This window comes from Taeniopygia guttata, chromosome 1 (assembly GCF_048771995.1).
Source record: "Taeniopygia guttata chromosome 1, bTaeGut7.mat, whole genome shotgun sequence".
Taxonomy (NCBI): domain Eukaryota; kingdom Metazoa; phylum Chordata; class Aves; order Passeriformes; family Estrildidae; genus Taeniopygia; species Taeniopygia guttata.
In genome coordinates this window covers 26,227,213-26,247,385 of record NC_133024.1, presented here as the reverse complement: position 1 = coordinate 26,247,385, position 20,173 = coordinate 26,227,213, and the positions used below count along the sequence as shown (strand labels likewise).

The following is a 20,173-nucleotide window of genomic DNA, read 5'->3' as shown; positions in this document are numbered from 1 at the left end:
TGTTAATAATTAAAAGTCATAAATCTCATATTATTGTGACAAAAAAATCAGACCACAGTCACAAAGTTATTTTCATACCCTAAACACTCTATATTATAATTACAAAATCCTAAGTAATGAGCACTTACAAAGAGTCACCATCATTCCCTATGCTTCTATAGTATAAAACATTGCATGAATCTGCAAACCAGATTAAGACATTAGTCAGCAAAAAGGATTAGCTAGGATGCCTGGTAATACAAAACCTAAAATTAAATGCTGTTATTAACATCGAAAGCAACAAGGGAAACAGAGTCCCAGAACCTGGGTAAATCACACACCCTCCTAGCTCTACAAGTTCCTGTATCTCTACAGTTACTGCCAACGGCATTTTCATTCAAGAGAGGATTTGTATCTGCAGGGCTCTTAGCAAAGCTGTTCAACTGGAGGTGCTGTTCATATGTGCCTCCTTCTGAACTAATAGGCATATTGATGCCTTAAGTTTTAGCTTTCATATTTTCTAGATTCTGTACTGTATTAGTATAGAACTCTGAATTTCATATAGAAAGATCAAAGATCACATCAACCACTTGGATGTGGTAAGACATACAAGCAATCTACACAGGACTCCTCCTTACCTGTGGCTGGGAAGGGCTGGCAGTGAAGTTAAAGGCTTTGTTGGTCCTAGAAAACAAATGCCAGAATGTTGAGATCTAAAACTTTCAGAGCTGGAATAGACACAAAGTACCCTAAGATTAAACAATTTTTATTTTTTTTTTCCTGGGAAGGAAAAATAAAGGAAGAGTAGGCAGAGGGACCAAATCCCTCAAGTGATGTTCAAGTGATACATGAAGAAATTGCATTTGTATTCTCTCATCCCAGCTTACTCAAGTTGGAAGTTCTTCAGCCTGGTGACTAGAAGCTCATATGCAATATTGAACGGTGCCATGGAAGCGACATCCACAAATATAATCTGGTCAGAGGGTCTTGTTTCAGGTGTTGGCTCAGAGGGACACAGGGTCCGACTCACTTCTTGGTAATTGTAGGTCCTCTGATAGCTGTAACAGCCAGGGAAATGAGGGGAGAGAAAGTTGGATGGGAAAGAGAGAGAGAAAGAAAGAAAGAAAGAGTGCAGTTAAAAGGTTTTTTAGCACTAAGAATGGCATCATTTTCCCCCTGTTTGCATAACTGAAATTCTCATCTAAAAGGCCAGGAGCATTCACTCTTATTCAGCATTCAAGCTCCACCTCTGCTGCCTCTTGCAATCTGCACAAGGGACTGGTCATCCTCAACATTTCACTTCCCTCGGGGATGCCCACGACAGCTGTGGATCTCTAACATCTGCCATTTAGTGGAGGCAAAGAGAGCACTGACAGCCACTGCTGTACCCATCACCTGCATCAGGCAAAACACTGCAGGATATCTGCTGCTGGCACCAGGATTCAGTCACAGGATGAAGCTTCACATCTTAAATGGTCCAAGGTGCCTGAAAATTCTCTATTTGCAGCCCACTGAGCTCTGGTGTTAATGAAGATACAAAGCAGCATTGCTTTCATAAAGAAGCAGCCTCAAAACAACCACCTCCTAGAATAAACTTAACTTAGATGTTCCAGAGGTGAGAAACAGAAGCTCTTTTTTCCCCAAATGCACTGTTACACAGAAGCTACAGTGCTCTTCCAAGAGCCTGTTCAAACCAGAGTCCAGGAACTACCTGCACACATGGCAGGCAACTGTGGAAGGACAACAACAAGGTGTGGCAGATTCAGTGACTGGTGCCACGGGCAGCTCCCCTGCAGACAAACCTCCTGGTACCCTGTGCACATATCTGAGAAGCTAAGAGCCAAGAGCAGGTTGCCAAGTGAGGGGTTACTATCAAATCCTGGTCTTCCTATACCCAGCTGGCAGTGAACAAGGAGCAACCAAGCCCTGCACTGTACACAGGTTACAAGATGTAGCACACGAGGGAGGCTGCTGATGAGTACAGCTGGTAGAGGAGTGTGTCACAAAGAGTCTCCAGTACTTACAGGCCTCGAAAAATCAGTGGGACCTGCCACGACAGCACTCCCTTCTGCTGGCGCACTACAAACAGGATGGGGTACTGGAGGTTCTCGGAGCTGCTGTTCACATACACCCTCACTGCATCCACCTGGGGGAAAAGAGAGCATAAGCTGAAGGTAGAGAACGTGGCAGCTCCAAATCGAGGTGGGAGAAGTCTTTCCCTGTTCCTCAATTTGACCTAGGTGGTGAAAATATGCGCAGGGAGGTCAGCAGTGTTTATCACTAGACTAATTATTCAGATCCATAAATCCTTTACGGAAGTGCCTCTCTGCTGGTGCTGCAGTCCAGAATCACAGCCCTGTGCCCAGGTCAGAGATGACTGTCCAACAAGATACAGTGGACAAATGCAGAATACATAAGAGAGTTTAGTAGCTTCTGTTGGGAGCAACCCACATAACTTACCTCACAAAAATTAAGCAAACAGACGCAGACATACAAGACATAGACCCAAAGCTACAACTAAGAATTTTCTTGCTAGGACTCTTATGTGCCCAACTCAATCAGCATTACTGGGAAAGTCACAAAGATGACATCAATAGCCAAGGATGAAAAAGCAGATTAGCAGCTGGCTCTCATGTAAACAATTCCAATATGACCATAATCCCACCTAACAAAACAGGAATACACTGCTGACTGCCCTCAAGTGGACAAGAAAGGCTGCTTGTGAGAAAGGGTTTTAATGCATCCCGCTACACCAGCAATTGAAATTTATCCTTATATTATCATTGGCCACCACATGCTTGCAGAGGTAGGACAGCTGTGATGTAAAAAACCCATAGTTCACTATTTGAGAAGCAAGAAGTTTGTCTGTACCACATGGAAATGTCACCATTTCCATTTGAAAACAGAATCCCTTCAGCTCCCTCTCCAGAACTGTAGCCACTGATGAAGAATACAAAATACAAGAGTGCATAACTCATCATATGATAAGAAACAGTCCATCTCAACTAGAGGCCCTGAAATAATGAAAACATATTAAGTAGATAATATATACACATTTTAAATCTGCCACATCCTGAAAGATTATAATGAACTCTCACTAGATCAGTAAAAGACTTCTCACAGATATTCTGATTTTATACCCTCCAAGAAGAGTAAATGTACAAGGAGGTAGCATGTTCTGAAAAGAACATACAGAATTAGGAAGCTAGAAGAAGGAGAGTTATCAGAGACAGCAGCTTATTCTTACCCCAGGGACACCAGTGTCAGAGAAATTACCTCTGCAATTCTAAGTCAAAGAAAATTTCCTATTTATTCTTGTTTGGTGATTCTAGGCTCTCATGCGAGTTGACATCAAGTAGAACAAAACACCTTCCTGAAAGCCACAATTCATGTCAGTTTTCCTGACATTATCGCCATAATACAGAGGTGACAGCCACCAATTCCTAAAATATTAGGTCTTCAACAAAAAAAACCCCAAATAATTTAATTAAACCCCCTTGAAATAGAAGGGCAGACATTAGAATCTTTTCTCATTAGAATCTTTGCCTTCTGGCTTCTAAACCTTTGCAAAGCTTTTTTGGCCTGCTTTTCAGTTTTGCTTTCCACTCACAAGAACTACATATGCAATTTTGTTTCCAAGTATATTTCACCATAAGGAGCTAAAACAAAGTTAAGAAAAACGGCACCACAAAGCAAAACACACAAGAAACACCTGAAGGGTGTCACCACAGGCAGCACTGGAAGATAATTCAGTGGCTTCCTTAGTCCTAGTAGCTGCCCCAAGGGAGCCAAGCCAGCACACATTGGTGTAACTTGGGCTGAACGAACTCCTGCTTGTTTCTTGGTGTTTGCTGTGACAGGGAATGAGGACATGAGTGAAGAAACTGGAACGGAACAAGAAAACAAATCTAAGGAGCATGAAGACACAATGGTCAAGCCAGTCTCCTGCAAGGACATGGAACAATTCTCCACCCACGGGGAAAACAACTATCACTGCAGAAAGGACACATTTCAGCTACCTGTCCAGCAGCTTGTTGCCCATGAAACAGTTCAAGCAAGCCCACCTCCACAGGTGAAGTGATTCTCACTCGCCTCAGGCTGGACATGGCTCTGTGAACCCTCCAGGGCTCAGCAGATCAACTCAATGCAAAGGGGAGCTCACATCAAACTCACAGCAAATACTACTGGCTTACACATCCTTCAACTATCCACAAATACAAGCCAGAAATTGGGAAATTCTCTTCTCTGTGGATTTCACAAATAAAGACCATAACCCAGGACATGAGTTATGCATATATTGCAGATAGTCAGGTTTTCTTAATTGTACATGAGTATGTGTACATTGAATGAGTACAATTCACTCCCAGCCCTCTCCTTATAGGAGAGGTATTCCTTTATCAGCTTTGTGGCTCTGCACTGGACTCACTCCAGTAAATCCATACCTTCCTTATATTGGAGAGACCAGAACTGGGCACAAGCAGGATCACCTAGAGCCAGCTGACCATGGATGGAGACTCCATAACCTCTCTAGAAGACTTGTTATGATGATTGATCATCCTTACTAAGAAAAGAGTCTCCCATCTATTCTAGAGAAGCGCAAGGGAAGGGAAACAAAAGCATTGGTGATTAATGCCTCGACAGAGAAAAGCCTGAGAACTGGGAGAAAGTCCCTTCCCTCTGCCGTGATCCAGCAGCCAAACCCCTCATTTGGTTTCCCTTTTTCCACAAAACTAAGCTGATTATACACCACCTACAACATTTATTCAGCTTTGCTGCTGATTCCATTATCTTATAATACATGTAGGAATAGGAATATCAGGAGAGGGAGGTAAGAATCTCAAGACTCAATACTCTTTTAAATCTAAGCACTTACACACAAGAAAACTGGTATATCCCATATTACTACCATAATGACTTTTCTACATCCTTACTGTGCTCAGCACTCTGTATTTGCTCTCTCTAACAGCTGGTTATAGCTTCTTTGCCCTGCTCCCCTAGAAGTCCATATTCAGGTGCCTTGAGCTCTTTTTGCTCTGATCATATCTGGGGCAACATCAATCTGCATCAAGACAGGACTAGTTATGGCCTAGACTCACAGATGGGATCCCACTACACTTATTTCCCCCTCTCACCTTTCTCTCTGTATTCTACACAGGAAAAGCTGCTTGCCAGGCCACATTCAAACAGGGTGCCTCAAACATAGAGGAACATCTGAAGTCAGAAGCAACACTTACAGTGCAGCTTGTTAAGAAGATCCTAATGTAATTTAAATTTCACCTCAATATACCAACAATTCCCTGGCAATGAATACCTCTGCTCCGCCTACATTTGCACGTACCCAGATCAGTCTGGAGCATCACACTGAATCTAACCCCATCAATATCTTTATTATAAAGTTCAGGAAACAAACAGGGTGATTAAGAAGCTGGACAGATGCCAATTGAGGTTCCAGTCCATCTAGTTATCTACCCTGCTGCCATTGCCACAGCAGTACAGGGCTTCTTGTGAGCAGATCCTGCACTTCCAGTGGAGGGGCCAGATCCCCATCCCAGGGCGCAGCTCTGCTCTCCCCTCACAGCATCTCAGGGATACAGCAGCAGCTCCCAAGAGCTTTGGTTGATGGGCATCTTCCTTATACAACAGGAAGTGTTGCAGTGTTTTCTGCCAAACACTGCAAGAAAACAGGTGGGATTTGCCTTCTGGCCAAACCTGCACAAGAAATTCCCAATTAATGGTTGATGACTCGGGAATAAGCTTGGGTGTAAGTCAAGCAAAATGTAGGTGCAACTATGACGAAGCTTGGGAAAGTGCAGAAAAAATTACCATTTAACTGCAACCAGGGCTTCTCTTCATCTGTTGTCACTCACTCTCCAATTTAGTGCTACAGATTAGAAGGAACCCTAATTAGTGTCTTGGAGAAAGACATTTTCCCTGTCAGGATGAACTGTCTAGGAGGAGCATCTCAAGGGGCAGTGATAAAAATGTAACACTTATGAATGGATGTTTATGATTTTTTTAGGCCTTCTTCTATTTGACCTACCTTAAACTTGTAATCCCTGCTTTGCTCCTAGATTCTCTTGCCTTGATATAGACAACACATACATTTTCATGCTACAGATTTAATGAATTCACTATTGAGCCAGTGTTAGTAATCCCATCTTTCCCTTTGAAAGTCATTTGGCACTTGACTTCAGCAAAATATTTTTAGAAGAGCGAAAAAAGCAGGAGGTGAAGAAAAAAAAGTGACTTATTTACTTCAAACATGCTTCCCCCTCCACACCTTTCCAAAGGTTATTTCATTTTAAAAACAAGCAGTTCTAACTCAAGAAGCCTTCCCTGCTATAGAACCACTGCTCCCATCACACATACCTCTCCCTTCCAACACAAAACTTCATGTAAAGAAAAGAGGAACTCCAGTGAAAAAGTAGTGTTTTAATTTAAAATTATAATCATCACAAATATTATGAGCCTCCTCTGCATCCATCTCCACTCCCTTAGGACTAGAGAGATGAGGAGGAAGTTTTGCCTGAGCAGAAACAGGGTCAGCCAGGCTGCTGTCACTCCTGCACTGCCAGCACTGCTGAGGGACTTCATTTTGGAGCAGATCATTGCCAGCCCCCCCAGAAAACTAGTTGCACCTTCCCCTTCCTTGCACATTCACAGTAGGAGACTGTCTCTATTGGAATTATAATACAGTGCTAGACTTCACCTGCACTCTCCAAGCTGAAACCCTCATCTTGGGAAACAAACTTGTGTACCAAATGCATCCTTGGACAAGGCAGGCCCTGCACAAATATTTGTCCACAATAACCATACTGCTGCCTTTTGTGCTGTAGGGCTGAGGCAGGGTTGGGACTGCTTCAGAGACTTCTGCTCCTCATATTCCTTCCCAGGGCCAAGGCTCTGCCGTGTGCAGGGGCGATTCACCAGCCACACTCATGAGAGTTTTGTTTCTCAGATGACTGACCTTGAAGTTTCTCCTGTGTTTCAAGGTGAACAGAGCAATAAGACAGCTGAATAAAGAGAGAGCTCTGAGCTCTGCATAAAAACGTGTTAGACCAGGAAAGACAAATATTTGTACTTCAGTTCCACCACCACCACAGAGATAGGGGGAGGGAAGGAAAGAAAGGAAAAAAAGTACAACTGAATTCCATTCTCTAGATGGGAACAGGCAGAAGCAGCCGGCTCCAAATTCACACAGCTGAACAGAACCAACATGGCTGCAAACATTAAGCAAAATAAACCAGGCTCTTGTTGACATGAAAGAATCCTCGGACTAATTATTAAATCTGCACTTCCCACAGAGATTACACATCATTTTAAGACTGTGGGGATGTGAATATCAGGGCAAGGCAGGAGGTTGCAACAACAGTTTGTGCTGTAAGCAGAGGTTTTCAAGGGCTTTACCATGGATTCCATTCCAAAAGCTCTTGGTAAGCAAAGCCTTTGAGTCACACCAGGGCTCCACCACGCTCGGTGCCGCACCCACACGCCAGCCGCTCCTTGCCAGCCCGCTGGCATTACCAGCCCACCTTGCGACAGCGCTGCGTCCTGGGCCTGCCGGGGCACCGCGCCAAGCCCACGGGCAGGAACACGCCCGGCAGGCAAACACGGACTGCTGCTCGCAGTGAAAGGGCTCGGCGCAGGACACGCGTGCAGAAGGCACTGAATTGCTGCTGCTGGCTGTTGCACCAGAAAGTGGGGCTTCATTTCTATACAAACCCTGAAATGAAGTGAAAAGGATTGAACCAGATGGACTAGAGCAATCAAGGCAGTGAATGAACACCCCATCAGCACCGAACTGCTGATCTTCCCAGTGATGAGGCAATAGGGGAAGCTGAGATCTGGAAGGAAAGTAGTTGAGACAGTGACAGGTTTTAGAGAATCTCTTTTCTCTAAAATGGTCTCATGAAATGAGAGCACTGCTCCTGGCTGACAACAAAACAAGTGGAGCTCAGAGGATCATTCCCTTTCAGCTTTTCTCTGTCTCTGCACTCCAATGTCAATAAGTCTTAATTGCCAAAAGCAATTTGTCAAATAACCTTGGCCCAGAGTTTTCTTCCAGCATTTCTGCCAGGAGTATTAAATACCTGAAGGAGCATAAACGAAGAGACAGACTCTGGGTATGTCAAGCACAGTCTTGGACACATTAACATAACTGCTCAAGATTAGTATTTTTCATTTAAATGTTTCACTCTGTGCAAATGTGCTCTGCGGATTTACAGTCTGCCATGGACTTTCCCATGAGCTCACTTGCTTGCAACAGTATCTCTGAAGCATAAATGGAAGTAAGACAAATATAAAACATGATAATATTTATCTTTTCCCATTATTGAAGTTTTGTCCTCTAACCAATGATGCCAGGGAGTCTCCAGGACAGCCAGAAGGAGAAACTGGGAGTTGCTACATTAGATGAAGTAGGTACCTGTTTCTGAACACTCTCGGACTTCAGAAAGATGTTAAAAATAAAAAATCCTATTTTGGGCAGTCAGCTAAGGAACAAACTACTCTGCAATAATTGCATCTTCCTAAACCACAGCAGCTGGAACTCTGTGCCAGGCCAACCCTTGAAACAAAATGGTTTATAACCTTTCCAAATCATAACCTTGTTAACTCCAAGCTCCTGGCAGTAACTCCAGGGATTGCTGTCAGAACTTAGATACCTGGTGCTTTCTTGGTTCCCAAGTTCTTCACTTCAGGATGTGAAGAAGTTCAACACTTTGGATGTGGATTGAATTATGTTTTGTAATGCATGATGTCTTTTTTTTTAAGCCATTTTCCATTTATTTTAAACTGCTCTGAAGTAGCTATTTCTATGCTCAGAGAAAAACATCAGTGTAAAAAAGTAAGGAAGGCTGTTTCTGAAATCCTCTGTGGTTCTCCAAGTATACACAGCACAAAATTATGTTTGCTTATGCAAATGTACTAAGCTATATTTTCAAACTGAGCAGATGGCACACCCTTGCAATATACCTTTTACAGTCTACACTTCAATTCCTTAAATATCCCCTGAAACAGCAGATGAGGTCCACACAGAAAAAGCTTACCTCCCTACCAACAACTTCTCTACAAGTTATCTGAGGACATTTCAGCCTCTACTTACAATGCAAATGTATAATAAATTGCTGCACTGTTCTTGGAAAGAGTTCAAACTGAGGAGAGGCATTTTGATGAAGTTCCTCTTATTCAGAATTTGTTTTCTTTTTTAATCTAAACATCTTGGGGATGGGGAGGCAGCAACAAAACCTGATCAGCTTTGATTTGAAACATGACAGCGCAACAAGAAGAGAATGACTAAGATTTAGAACAACATTCAAATTCAAAAGAGATGCTTTAGTTCAAGGACAAGTTATCGAGCTTGACAGCATTAGCTTACACATTTGAAATAAAAATAAAATTCTTGCCAGCACCACAGCCACCATCTGAAGGTCTCCTGGCTACCCTGCAAGAAACCAGAGCAGCTTTCAGTTTTTTCCCCTAAAGCCTGCAAACTGATAGCCTCTGCCAAGACATACTCTCTTTTTGCCTCCTAGATAGGGAAACCCACAAAGTGCAAAATCCTAGAAAGATGAAGAATAATTTAAGTTTGAAGGGATCTCAGTTGCTTCTATCCCCAACCCAAAGCAAAGCCACGTCCCACACTGTTCTTTCACACAAGATATCCCACTTTTGTCAGAGTTTTCAAGATTGTATTTTCTGATGCAAAAAACAACAGTCAAGTTTAAGTTTTTAGTAGATCCCCAGGCAATTTCTCTCATAGTTTACTTTTGTTTTCCCCTATAAGCAAAAGCTTTTTATGTGATCCTAGGCAGGGTGAGGAGTGTTCAAGAGAACCCACTGAGAAGCAGCAAGCACATTCCAAGTGCTGTGTGCTCTACACTGCCTACGCTGTCACCTCCTAGGGTTGGCTGTTTTCTTTAAGAAATATAAATTATATACACAAAAGTTACTCCAAAGGGATTCTGTTGAACCTTGCTTGGCTTCAGACATCATATACTATAATTTGCTTTGATTTTTTTTGGATTTGACATTGTGCCTACATTCCTGTCACATAAGGCATTTACTATTAGGTTCCAGAAATGGTGTGCTAAAGCTCTTCCAGGGCCCTGTGGTGAACAAACTAGAGCCAGCAACCAAAGAGCAAGAGTGTTCAGGCCCTGGAGATCCTGTAATAGCAGCAGCTCTACTGACATCAGGAGATCTTCTCATGCAAGCATTTGTAATCTTCCCAATTTCTTTGATTTTTACCTGCATCTTTGTGGCTAAACTGGTGGGCTTCCACTCAGCATTAAGGAAAGACAGAACTCAGCCTGTTGTCCTCACTATTGTCCTCGGGCTCAGCCTTCTCCAAACAGTTTTATTGCATGCATGGTGTAGCTGTGGACTGACAGCTGGGCTGGAGCCAAGACTAACATTATGGAGAATGTGTGCAGGACACCATGGGGATACTTCAAGGTAGTTTAGCCAGAAAGCTCCTACATGTGAAACCCAAAGCCAGCTCAGAAGCAAGAGGTGGAAAAATTGCTCTTAGAGTTGTCATAATAGACATGGGTACTGCTGGAGTGACACCTACCCTAGCACGTCAAACAGCAGAGAACAGCAAACACAGACTTGATCACTGCCACTTATTAAAGCAGGTTGCCTTGCATAGCAGATCAAGGAGTTTTCCTGCAGCTAGGACAGATGGCTTTAGTCTAAGCAAGTGACTCATCACACTATTCCAGAGGAAAATACAGGTTCTGGCTTCTTGCCTAAAAGAAAGCAAGTGCAACTACCATCCACACCTCGGAAACAAGACCCATTCACTAGAGGTCAGAGGAACACAAATGCATTGTGCTCTTTGGCTCTTAGAACAGTCAACTTTTTCCTATCCACAATTCTGAAAAAATGAAGGGTAATGATGGTAGCAACCCTCCCTGGTAGCACACAGCCTCTCATAGATTAAAGGTAATTTTTTATCTATAACTCCTCAGATAGACTTCACAGACAAGACACTCACTTCAGGGCTACACATCCTCACACTGCATAACTGCTCAGCAGAGAAGACACAGCTTAATCAACTGTCAATCACAATTTATGGTAAGTTGGACCATATGGGAACTGGGACTGAGGCTCTGTTCCTAGTCCTGGCAAGGGAGGAGGAGGGAAATAGCACCCACTCTTCCTCTTAAAATAGGCACAGCCCACTGCTCAGCTTCGGAGCTCATCACAACCAACATGTACTGCATGAATGTCCAAGAACTGTGTCTGGATTGCAGCAGGTTGCCTACAAATGGAAAGTTGGAAACTCGTTTTCTTCAGAGATACTTGTTTTTCTAAATATAGTCCAAGTATTTCCCAAATCATACATTCAGCTAACCTGAGCTCCAATAAGGAAAAAGAACATCTGCTGTCTTCTTTCTCATTATATTCTCCTGGACCACTTAAAATTTAGTACAGGACATACCTGCACAATATTAGTGCAATTTGTGTTTTCAGCAAATTAACCATTAGCAACTGCCAGATCCTACAGTGGTGGAAAGTCTCATTCACTTTGAATTCCATCGGTACTCACACACACACTACTCTTTTTGAAAATGCTGGTATTACTGCAAACATAGAACTAAGCAGGTTCTCTTACTTGTCACATAAAGTCTTCAGTCAGTGGTAAATTCAGTCTTCTGAGCAGGAACACACTGCACATGCATCTCCAGCAAATCAGCAAAAGTCTCCTTCTTTTCTCCCTCCCAAGCAGGGACATGTTGAACATGTGGAATGAGTCTGCTTGTTTTTGACCCCCATCCCGAATGTCTCCAGTGTAAAAAATCCTAAAATAAAATAACCCTGTTTGCTCAACTAATTGTTTACCAGACTTCTAACAGTGCACATCTGCCTTTGCTGTTAGAGCATGAGGGCACATCAACAAGTGACACAGTTGGGTTTATTACTATATTTTTTTTTACACTCAGAGTTAAAAATTAAACAAATAGCTGTACGGAGGGGAGGGGGGGAATTTCAAAGAGCAGCTAGAAGGAAAAAAGGGAATTTAGAAAGCAGAAAGACTACCCCCTTAGTCTTGGCAGTAAGACTAAACAGAGGTGACTGTGCTTCTCCTCAGCACAGCTTTACCTTCACATTTCCTCCTCAGCAATTAAGGCCTAAATCCTAGTACATAAAAGACTGTCAGCTCTCCTGCCTCAAGACAAGTGTTTCTGCACAGCACATAGGATGGCTTCCCCCCCTCCACAGACAGAGAGGTTTTACACACAGAAGTTTCAGCTAGGTGATCTGGTTCACATATCACATATCATCATTTTCATTTTACTCACAAGTTGTACAGAAGGGAAGCCACATGTTTCAAAGCAGCTCTGCTGCAGAGCCCCAAGTTGTGGTTTCTCCACCTTGTACCTATTTGCTTGCAAGTACTCTCATGGCAATCGTTTTTTCCCTCCCATCTTGCATGCATTTCCATATCCCAAAGAGAAAGGATGACGAAGCGGATGAAGAATGCCCTCCGAGATCAGGCAAGCACAACGCTTTTCAGAAAGAAGCAAGTCTCTCTAAAGCATCAATCAGGAGAAAAGGTCTCGTTCCCTCCTTTCTCTCATCCAACATCCAAGCACTGCTCTATTCAGCGGCATTTTCAGATGTGCCTGTGCAGTCATAGCACATCAGTAACCAGAAAATTTACAGAGGATTGATGCATCACAAGCCAGCCCTCACATTTTGTCCTTGTTCCCCAGTTTTTCCCTTGCTTTGTAGGCCTGGCCTCATGAGAGAGAGCAGAAGAGGGGAAAACAGCAGAATTTACAGCATCATGAAAACAAATTCCTGTTTTCAGAGCCAGATCACTCCAGACCTGACTTTGTTTCAGAAGGGAGAGCAATTAAACTCATCCATTGCAGTCCTTCCATATGGGGAATGCTCTTGTTATTCAATTAACTTTTCTGTAACTAAGGTTAATTGCCCATGTGGTATCTGCCTTGAGTTATCAGAGGCTTCTGGCTAAACTGCCATCAACACAGAGACAGGAAGAGACCAAAAAGACCAGGAAGAGCAGAGAGCCCAAAAGTGGCAGGCAACTGGCAAACACTGGCTGGTATTCCCTCACTAGGATTTCAAGGCTTAAGACTAGCAAAAGGCAACAACTAATACACCGAGGTTTTGCAGGACTTGCATTCCTTCACAAGACCCAGCACCAAGAAGACAGCATGTCCCTAAACATCTGCCCAACTTTTGCATAAGAAAACCCTGCCCACAAGAACTTGGTGATTAAAGCCAAGATTTTCACTATCAAGCTTCTAAATCTTGAGCAATTCTCAACAACAGGGAGACACAGAAACACCAAGGCAGCTCAATCTTTGACCATGCCAGCAAGAGGAGATACAGTCATGTTTGCCTCTCATGGGTAAGGGCTGCAGCTGGGAAAGGGGCTGCACAAAGCCACAGCCATCATCCCAACTAGGTCAGCCACCTTCTTCCCAGCTCCCACTGGTTCATCTCAGAAATGGCACCTGCGGAGCTCAGTGAGGAATCACAGAATTGGAAGATCATCTTCAGAGATCATCTAGTGCAAACATCCTGCCATGGGCAGGGAGATATCTTTGCTAGTTCAGGTTGCTCAAAGCCCCATCCAACCTGACTAAGAACACTGCCAATGATGTGTATCCACAACTTCTCTGGACAACCTATTCCAGTGCCTCACCATCAAAACAAATTTTTCTTATGTCCTACGCAAATCTAAACTCTCAGTTCAAAACTGTTGCTCCTTGTCCTGTCATTACGCTGTAGAAAGCTTTTCTTGATCATTTAATAAGCTTTTTTGAACTGAAAGGCCATATTAAAGTCTCTCTGGAGTCTCCTCTACCACCAGAACCTGTTCTAGGCGTCCCTCATCAGAAAACTTCCTATGAAATTCCATCTTTATTTAAAGAGTTTTTATCTTCCAAACATTTTTCCTAGCAGGAGCTGGTTGCATGTCCCTCTAAGCATATTCATGGCAGTGCTTGGCGAGTTCTGCATTGAAAACAAATATTAAATCTCAAACCTGAATTTTCCCTTCTTATATACACTCTTGACCCTATCTCTGCAGAGACTTCTTGTTCCAGCATATAGGACCATGGAGATTAGTTCATTAAAGCTCCTGCTTAAGTAAGGCAGTAGTCTGTACTGAGCACTCTGTAGTTCATAGCCACAGGAACATCTTAGTGTCTAGAAGTAGCCTAGAACTTGCATTTAGGTACCTGCAAACACCCCTGAGAAGCCATGTGCCTCCTCCCATTATGCTTTCACTGTAGCTCTCCAGGAGAGTTTTTTTTTCAGAAGGTGTCCAGCAAAAACCACATTGCTTCAAAGAGCACATTGAAGGAACCAGATCAATTTTAACTTAAGTCAGTATTTGTGCTATCTCTGCTAACAAGCCACAGACATCTGGACTGCCAATAGGCCCTCATCGTAATACCCGATACTTGCAACACCTGAAGAAACCTAACTTACACCTCGACCAGCTTCCAAAAGGAGGCTCAAGCCCAAAGTGTGCTTTTGACCTCCTGAGATCATTGGTGACACCCAGCACTTAGGTGAGGCTGGGCTCAGTTGCATCATAGCCCAGACACCCCACTGCTGGCCCATAAATACCAGCTGCATTTTATTACATAGTATACAGGGTAGGAAAAAGCTATGGTTTCCATTTTCTATTGTTCTGTGCAATAGAGGACAGGAGCGAAGAGTCATCTACCTAGTTCACCATCTTTTGGTACATCAGATCATCCTACTCAGCAATTAACACCCAATCCAAACAGCTAGGGGTGAGAGGGGGCAGAGTGTCCAAGGTACCACTTAGCTACTTGAGATAAACACGTGAGGTGGGGGGAACCCCACAATAACTAGGTACACATAAAGGACAGGTTCTTTCCACCATCAACCAACCATGGATGGTCCTGGCCACCCTGCCCTGCAGTCTCCTCATGACACACCTCACGTGCACAGCCTTGCCTCACCTCGCAGCCTACCAGAGGGAAAGCACCCTGATCCTGAGGAAATACACAGTGAGGAAAACGGCATTTAAGAAGGCTTATTAAGTGCACACGCACACACACCCTTTGTTTTTTTCTTCTTTCTTCTTTTTTTTTCTTTTTTTTTGGGGGGGAGGGGTAGTTTGGCTTCTTTGTGGGTTTTGAGTTGGGTTTTTTTTTAATTATTTTGAATGTAGTACCATTATCCCCACAACTCTCTTCTAGACTTTAAACGCATTCTGCTGCTGGAACTGCTGGATATCAAACCTCCCTTTGGCGGTGGGGAGCACCAATCCACCTGCCAAGCCCGCAGCCCCTGGGACGCCGGCACCCTCCCAGGCAGCAGCCCGGGGCAGCCCCGTCCGCGCCGGGAAGGCGGAAAGGAGCCCGCAGGTGCACTGCGGCTCCCGAGCACCGCGGCGGCGGGAGGATGCGGGCAGGACGGAGGGAGAGCCCGGCCGCTCCCGCACAGCGGCGCCGGTACCTCCCCGGCACGCAGCCCCCCACCCGAGAGGGCGAGGGGACACGGTGCTCGCCCCGCCGCGGGAACCCTGGCGCTCCCGAGGTCGCTCCTACCTGCCCGGGCTCGCTGCGGTAGGCGAAGGCGTAGACCCGCTCCGAGCTGATGTTCACTGCGCCCCGGTAGACGTGGCCGAAGGCGCCGGGAGCGGGGTTGTCCCCGGGGCCGCCCCCCGCTGCCGCCGCTGCCGCGCAGAGCAGGGCGCAGAGCAGAGCCCCGGGGGCCGGGGCTGCCCTCCCGGCCATGGGCTCCTTCCTGCCCAGCCCGCCCGGACTGCGTGTCCCCGGCAGGGCGGGCGGCCAGGCGCTTCAGCTGCGATTTAAATAAATAGCTCGGCGACAGGGGCGAGAGGCGGCGGGGGCAGCGCCGCACGCCCCCGCCCCTCGCCCGGGGGACGCCGAGCAACTTTCCCCGGGGAAGGACCCTCCGCCGGCCGGCGGGGCGGGGAGGGGAGGGGAGGGGAAGGGAGGCCGGCCGGCGGGCTGGCCGGCCAGCCCAGGGGCGGAGGGTCTCCTCTCTGTGACCGGCCCCACATTCTGAACCCGGCTTAGCAGCCGATTGTCAGAGAGCTTTTCCACTTGGGGAGCTGTGCCGTGAGCGCAGGGACACGCTGGCATCGTCAGGCACGTGGGGATCAGCATCTGCAGGGCTTCAGCGCTCCCTGCCATCCGCGTTAGGGGCGTCCTCGCTTCACATTCTGCCGCCTTGCTGGAGCTGCAGGTCGCACCTGAAGTTCTGTATGGGGCGCTCCCTAACCTTTATTTTTGGCTGCTCAGAACTTTAAGATAAATGCTCTCGCCCTTTAGTTCAGCCTAAACGTGTGAAAGACAGCAGCAATGTAATTTCATTAATCTGAAAATGGCTTGTTGCATCTTTTCTTTACATAATCCGTGGAACTGGCTACAAAGTATACTGTGATGCTCTTAACCTTTTCAGCAAGAGGAGAGCAATACTGTTGGCTGTGAAAAGACAAGGAATCTCTCACGGCTTAACCCTCCTATGAGGGTTGAAAACACACCTAGGAAATGTGTCACATCCCATGGTATAGGGATGCACTTTAAAGTCAGAGAAAATGGAGTGGAGTGTTACTTATAAAGCAATAAGACGGGTTTTTCAGGCTGAGGATAAACTTTCAGGAGCCACAGTTTTATAAAGTCAGCCTGCAGTCTCCAGCTGCAGACTCTAGCCCCAGAAGCTTTACACAAGTTGTGGATTTTGTTTTCAAGGCAGAGAGATTTCCTAGGGGATCACTTGTTGTCTTTGGAGGAAGAGTTGCAAAGCTCAGCAAAACGAGCCAGCATGCCTTTTGCTGCCATTTTGATCTCTGGGCCCTTGTGTGATTTCTGCCAAGAGAAAAAAGGAAACAATTGTCAGTCAGTTCTGTCCGTCTTGAAGCAGGGTTCAAGTCACCCTGCCTTTTGTCAGAGTCCCAAGAAGAATCATTAAGGGTAAAAGAAACCACTTGCGGTCTGCTCGAAGATGGAGAACCCAACACAAAGATTTTGCTTTTCAGCCTGGAATATCATGCTCTGAAGACAAGGAGAATTTATGACTTTATCTTGCCTCTTAACGGGACATGGCATGACTTGTCCTGGCGGACTTCAAACAGTGGTGGAGCTGGGAGATCTATGGTTACCCCTCCCTATCCTGTAGAGTCCAAAGCTCCTGAACCCTACAGCTCCTTTCTCACCCACTGCGGTCTGCAGATGCACAGGTCCTTCTGCCAGGGCCAGCAGCCCTCTAGAATGTGCTGGAGAGAGGACATCAGAAAACTCATCTCCCAGAGAGGAGATTTCAGGCAACAGGAGGAGATAAGGCAGGTAAGGGCCATGCCTGGTTCCTCAGAGCAATTTGACTGATGGCACAAAGATGGTGTTCTGCAAACCAAGGTAGCTGTGGCAGCTGCAAATAATTTTTGTGTCATTCAGTGTAATGAATATTTCAGATTGAGATATCAGTGCATTGTCCCTCTCTAGTTGTGTTGGTTCCATGGCAAAAGAGTGTCTCTTCATATAGTCCACATTTTCCAAGGTAGAGTTATGCTATTCTTAAAGTGCTTTCCCTGCTTAGATGTACATTATGGTATCTTACCAAAGCCTACACATTTTCCCTCATTTTTAATTTGAGAATTCAAGTTTTCTAAGTGTCATACATTGTTCTTGTCTTAATTTCATCTCACTATTTTGAGGCTCTTTCTGTGATTTAGCAGGGGTACACCTTTGTTCAAATCTTTGCCTCCAAGGTGTCACACTGCCTGGTTTAGTGTTATTTGCAGAAGTTTGAAGTCAAAGGTCAACTCCACCATTCCAGTTGCTAATGAAAGTAAACAATCCTAGCAGACAGATCAGATCTCTTCATTTGATATACCTTCCTACTGACAGGAAAATATCCACTACACCAGTTTGGGAATTGTTTTTTAATCATACACTCTTCTCATGTTAATACCATCTGATGCCAATTTGCCTTTATGAGACTGGTGTTCAAGACAATGTCAAAGGCCCCACGGAATCAAAACAGGTTTTACATATTCCTTTCAGCATTAAGTCAGCTGTCTCAGCAGAGAAATAAATTAGGTTAGTTTGACATGATTTGTTCTGGACAAATGCAGAGTGCCTGCTGCTCATCACTTTACTGTTATTTAGTTGCTCGCACACTGATTGCCGAACAGCTCGTTTCATTACTTTTCCAGATAATAAATGGAGGTTGGCTGACTTATAACACTTCACTCAGACCCTTTGATAAAGATGAGTAGCCCATTTTCCCTTTTCATTACACCTGGATCTTGCCCTTGAAGGGCAGCATGTACTTTGGAAGAAAGAACCAATCCCTCTAAGAGACAGTATTCTCATCCAGATACACCTATGATTCAGATGGCTCTGAATCAGTGGAAGCGATCTTTTCTTGTGTATGCCACTGTACTCTGGCCTTGGGAACCAGCAAGGGCCAGATGCTCCCTAAGGGACAGGGATCTGAGTGCCACAACACAGAGAGGGGAGAGAGAGGCAGAGTGGGTGCCTCACTGGCCAGGGCTCCGTCCCACAGCATCTGAGCAAGACAAGGCCTGGATATGGAATCAACAGAGTCCAGATTGGTGGACAAGTCAATAGCAATGGGATAGGCCTGAGGTCAACATAAGTTAGTGACTCAGGTCTGGTGATGGCAGTCAGGGAGAGACACAGTCCCATCAGCAGCAGGCAAGTCCCCAGCGGTGAGGCAGACCTGAGGTCTGGCCAGGAAGCTGCTCAGCTGCTGGGCCAAAGGGATACAGGCAGGGCTGTCACACGGCTGTAGCTCCAGCACAGCCAAGGACCACAGCCCCACCTGAAATGAGCTGCCTTGTGAGGGGGAAGAGAGCCCTTGCTGGAGCCTCCCCACAGCCCTGGTGCCAAAGTCACTGGAGGGAAGGGGAGCAGTGCTCAGCTGGGCTCTTTCTAGGCTGCCTATGAGCCCAGGGTGCCAAACCTCCAAAAAAAGGGGACGATGCTCCTTGGGGCCCTTGTCTCTTGCTGTGTGGAGGTCATGTATTTCGTAAAAGGACCCATTTTTCCAGTATAAATAAAGCCCAGGGTTGTGAATGTCTCAAGGGAAGGAGAACTATGCTGGATGAGAGGCTCACAAGAGTGTGGTTTTGAGTTTTTTGTTGATTTTTTTTTCTATATAGCACAAAAGCAAAAAACCTCATTGCTGTTGGGAGCAAAATAACAAAAAAAAAAAAAATTCTAAGCCAGTAAAGAAACTACATTTCCCCTTGTAACCATGGCTGCAAAAATATGCAGAATAGAGACTATTACAAAGGAATTCCCTAAATCATACTAACTTAGGGAAGTAGCATAAATTTATAACAAACCAAATTGTTTGGAAACCTGATGATTTAAAATTACTGTTTGCATATATAGTCTCTGTCTTCTGTAAGCTCCTCTGCGAATTAATAGATGCTCGGCTGGCTTCTGCAGAGATAATGCCACATTTTCAGACTGCTGAAAATGCAGTGTGAAGAATAATGAGAAGTAAAATGTAGACAGGCTTTAAAGACGTTTGATAGAACCTGCTCCGACCTTTCCTATACGTGGGCAAAGTGCTTGAGGATACCCTGCTTGAATGAGACTTGTCTCTGGCTTGTGTCATATTTGCTTGTGTTAGCTATTTAACATTTATATTTGACTGTAATTAATAATAGCAGAGAGGTTAAAGAGGTTTCAGAATATATGATGTAATGATGCAATTACGCCTTTATTGCTTTCTTATTCAGTAGGCCTTGATCTTCAAGACAATTTAAAGCCATGTTAAGAGAGAATTCCAGATGTGCCCTTGATTTATTCTTTTTGCTTCCAAATTTTCAGACCAATACAGATTAATGAATTCCCTGGCATGCATTTCTCTTCCCACAGGCTGCACTCTGATGATCACTTTCAGGTGCATATGGTATCTATGTTGAGTGTCTAGATGGAAACTGAAGGCTGTGAGGTGCAACCTCCACATTTGCAGCACTTCATTAGAGGCTATTGCTGAAAGTATTTCTCTAATGCATTTTTCTCCCCTCGTGATTTCCATCTTCTCCTTATATCACATGCAATACAATTCCTTCCCTCAATACCTTAACCACTACCTTCACATTAATCTTTTTACAGTGATGCTGATGAAGCCAGAATTGCATTGATGGGGACCCTAAGCACCAGGAAAT

General features: G+C 44.8%; 1 protein-coding gene across 3 annotated transcripts in view; it reads right to left on the bottom strand.

Moving 5' to 3' along the window:
* Positions 1–16,176, bottom strand: part of SIDT1 (SID1 transmembrane family member 1) — a 40,026-nt gene extending 23,850 nt beyond the window's left edge. Inside the window, exons 1-4 of one of the 3 annotated variants that reach the window (XM_072925684.1) lie at positions 15,549–16,176; positions 2,004–2,125; positions 867–1,037; positions 618–663 (exon numbers count right to left, since the gene is read on the bottom strand). In XM_072925684.1, the coding sequence (XP_072781785.1) occupies positions 618–663; positions 867–1,037; positions 2,004–2,125; positions 15,549–15,737 (528 nt within the window). In that variant the 5' untranslated portion in view covers positions 15,738–16,176. The remainder of the gene's footprint in view (positions 1–617; positions 664–866; positions 1,038–2,003; positions 2,126–15,548) is intronic. The other 2 variants (XM_030266535.4, XM_030266529.4) reach the window with 2 other exon arrangements.
* Positions 16,177–20,173: the final 3,997 nt, after the last annotated feature.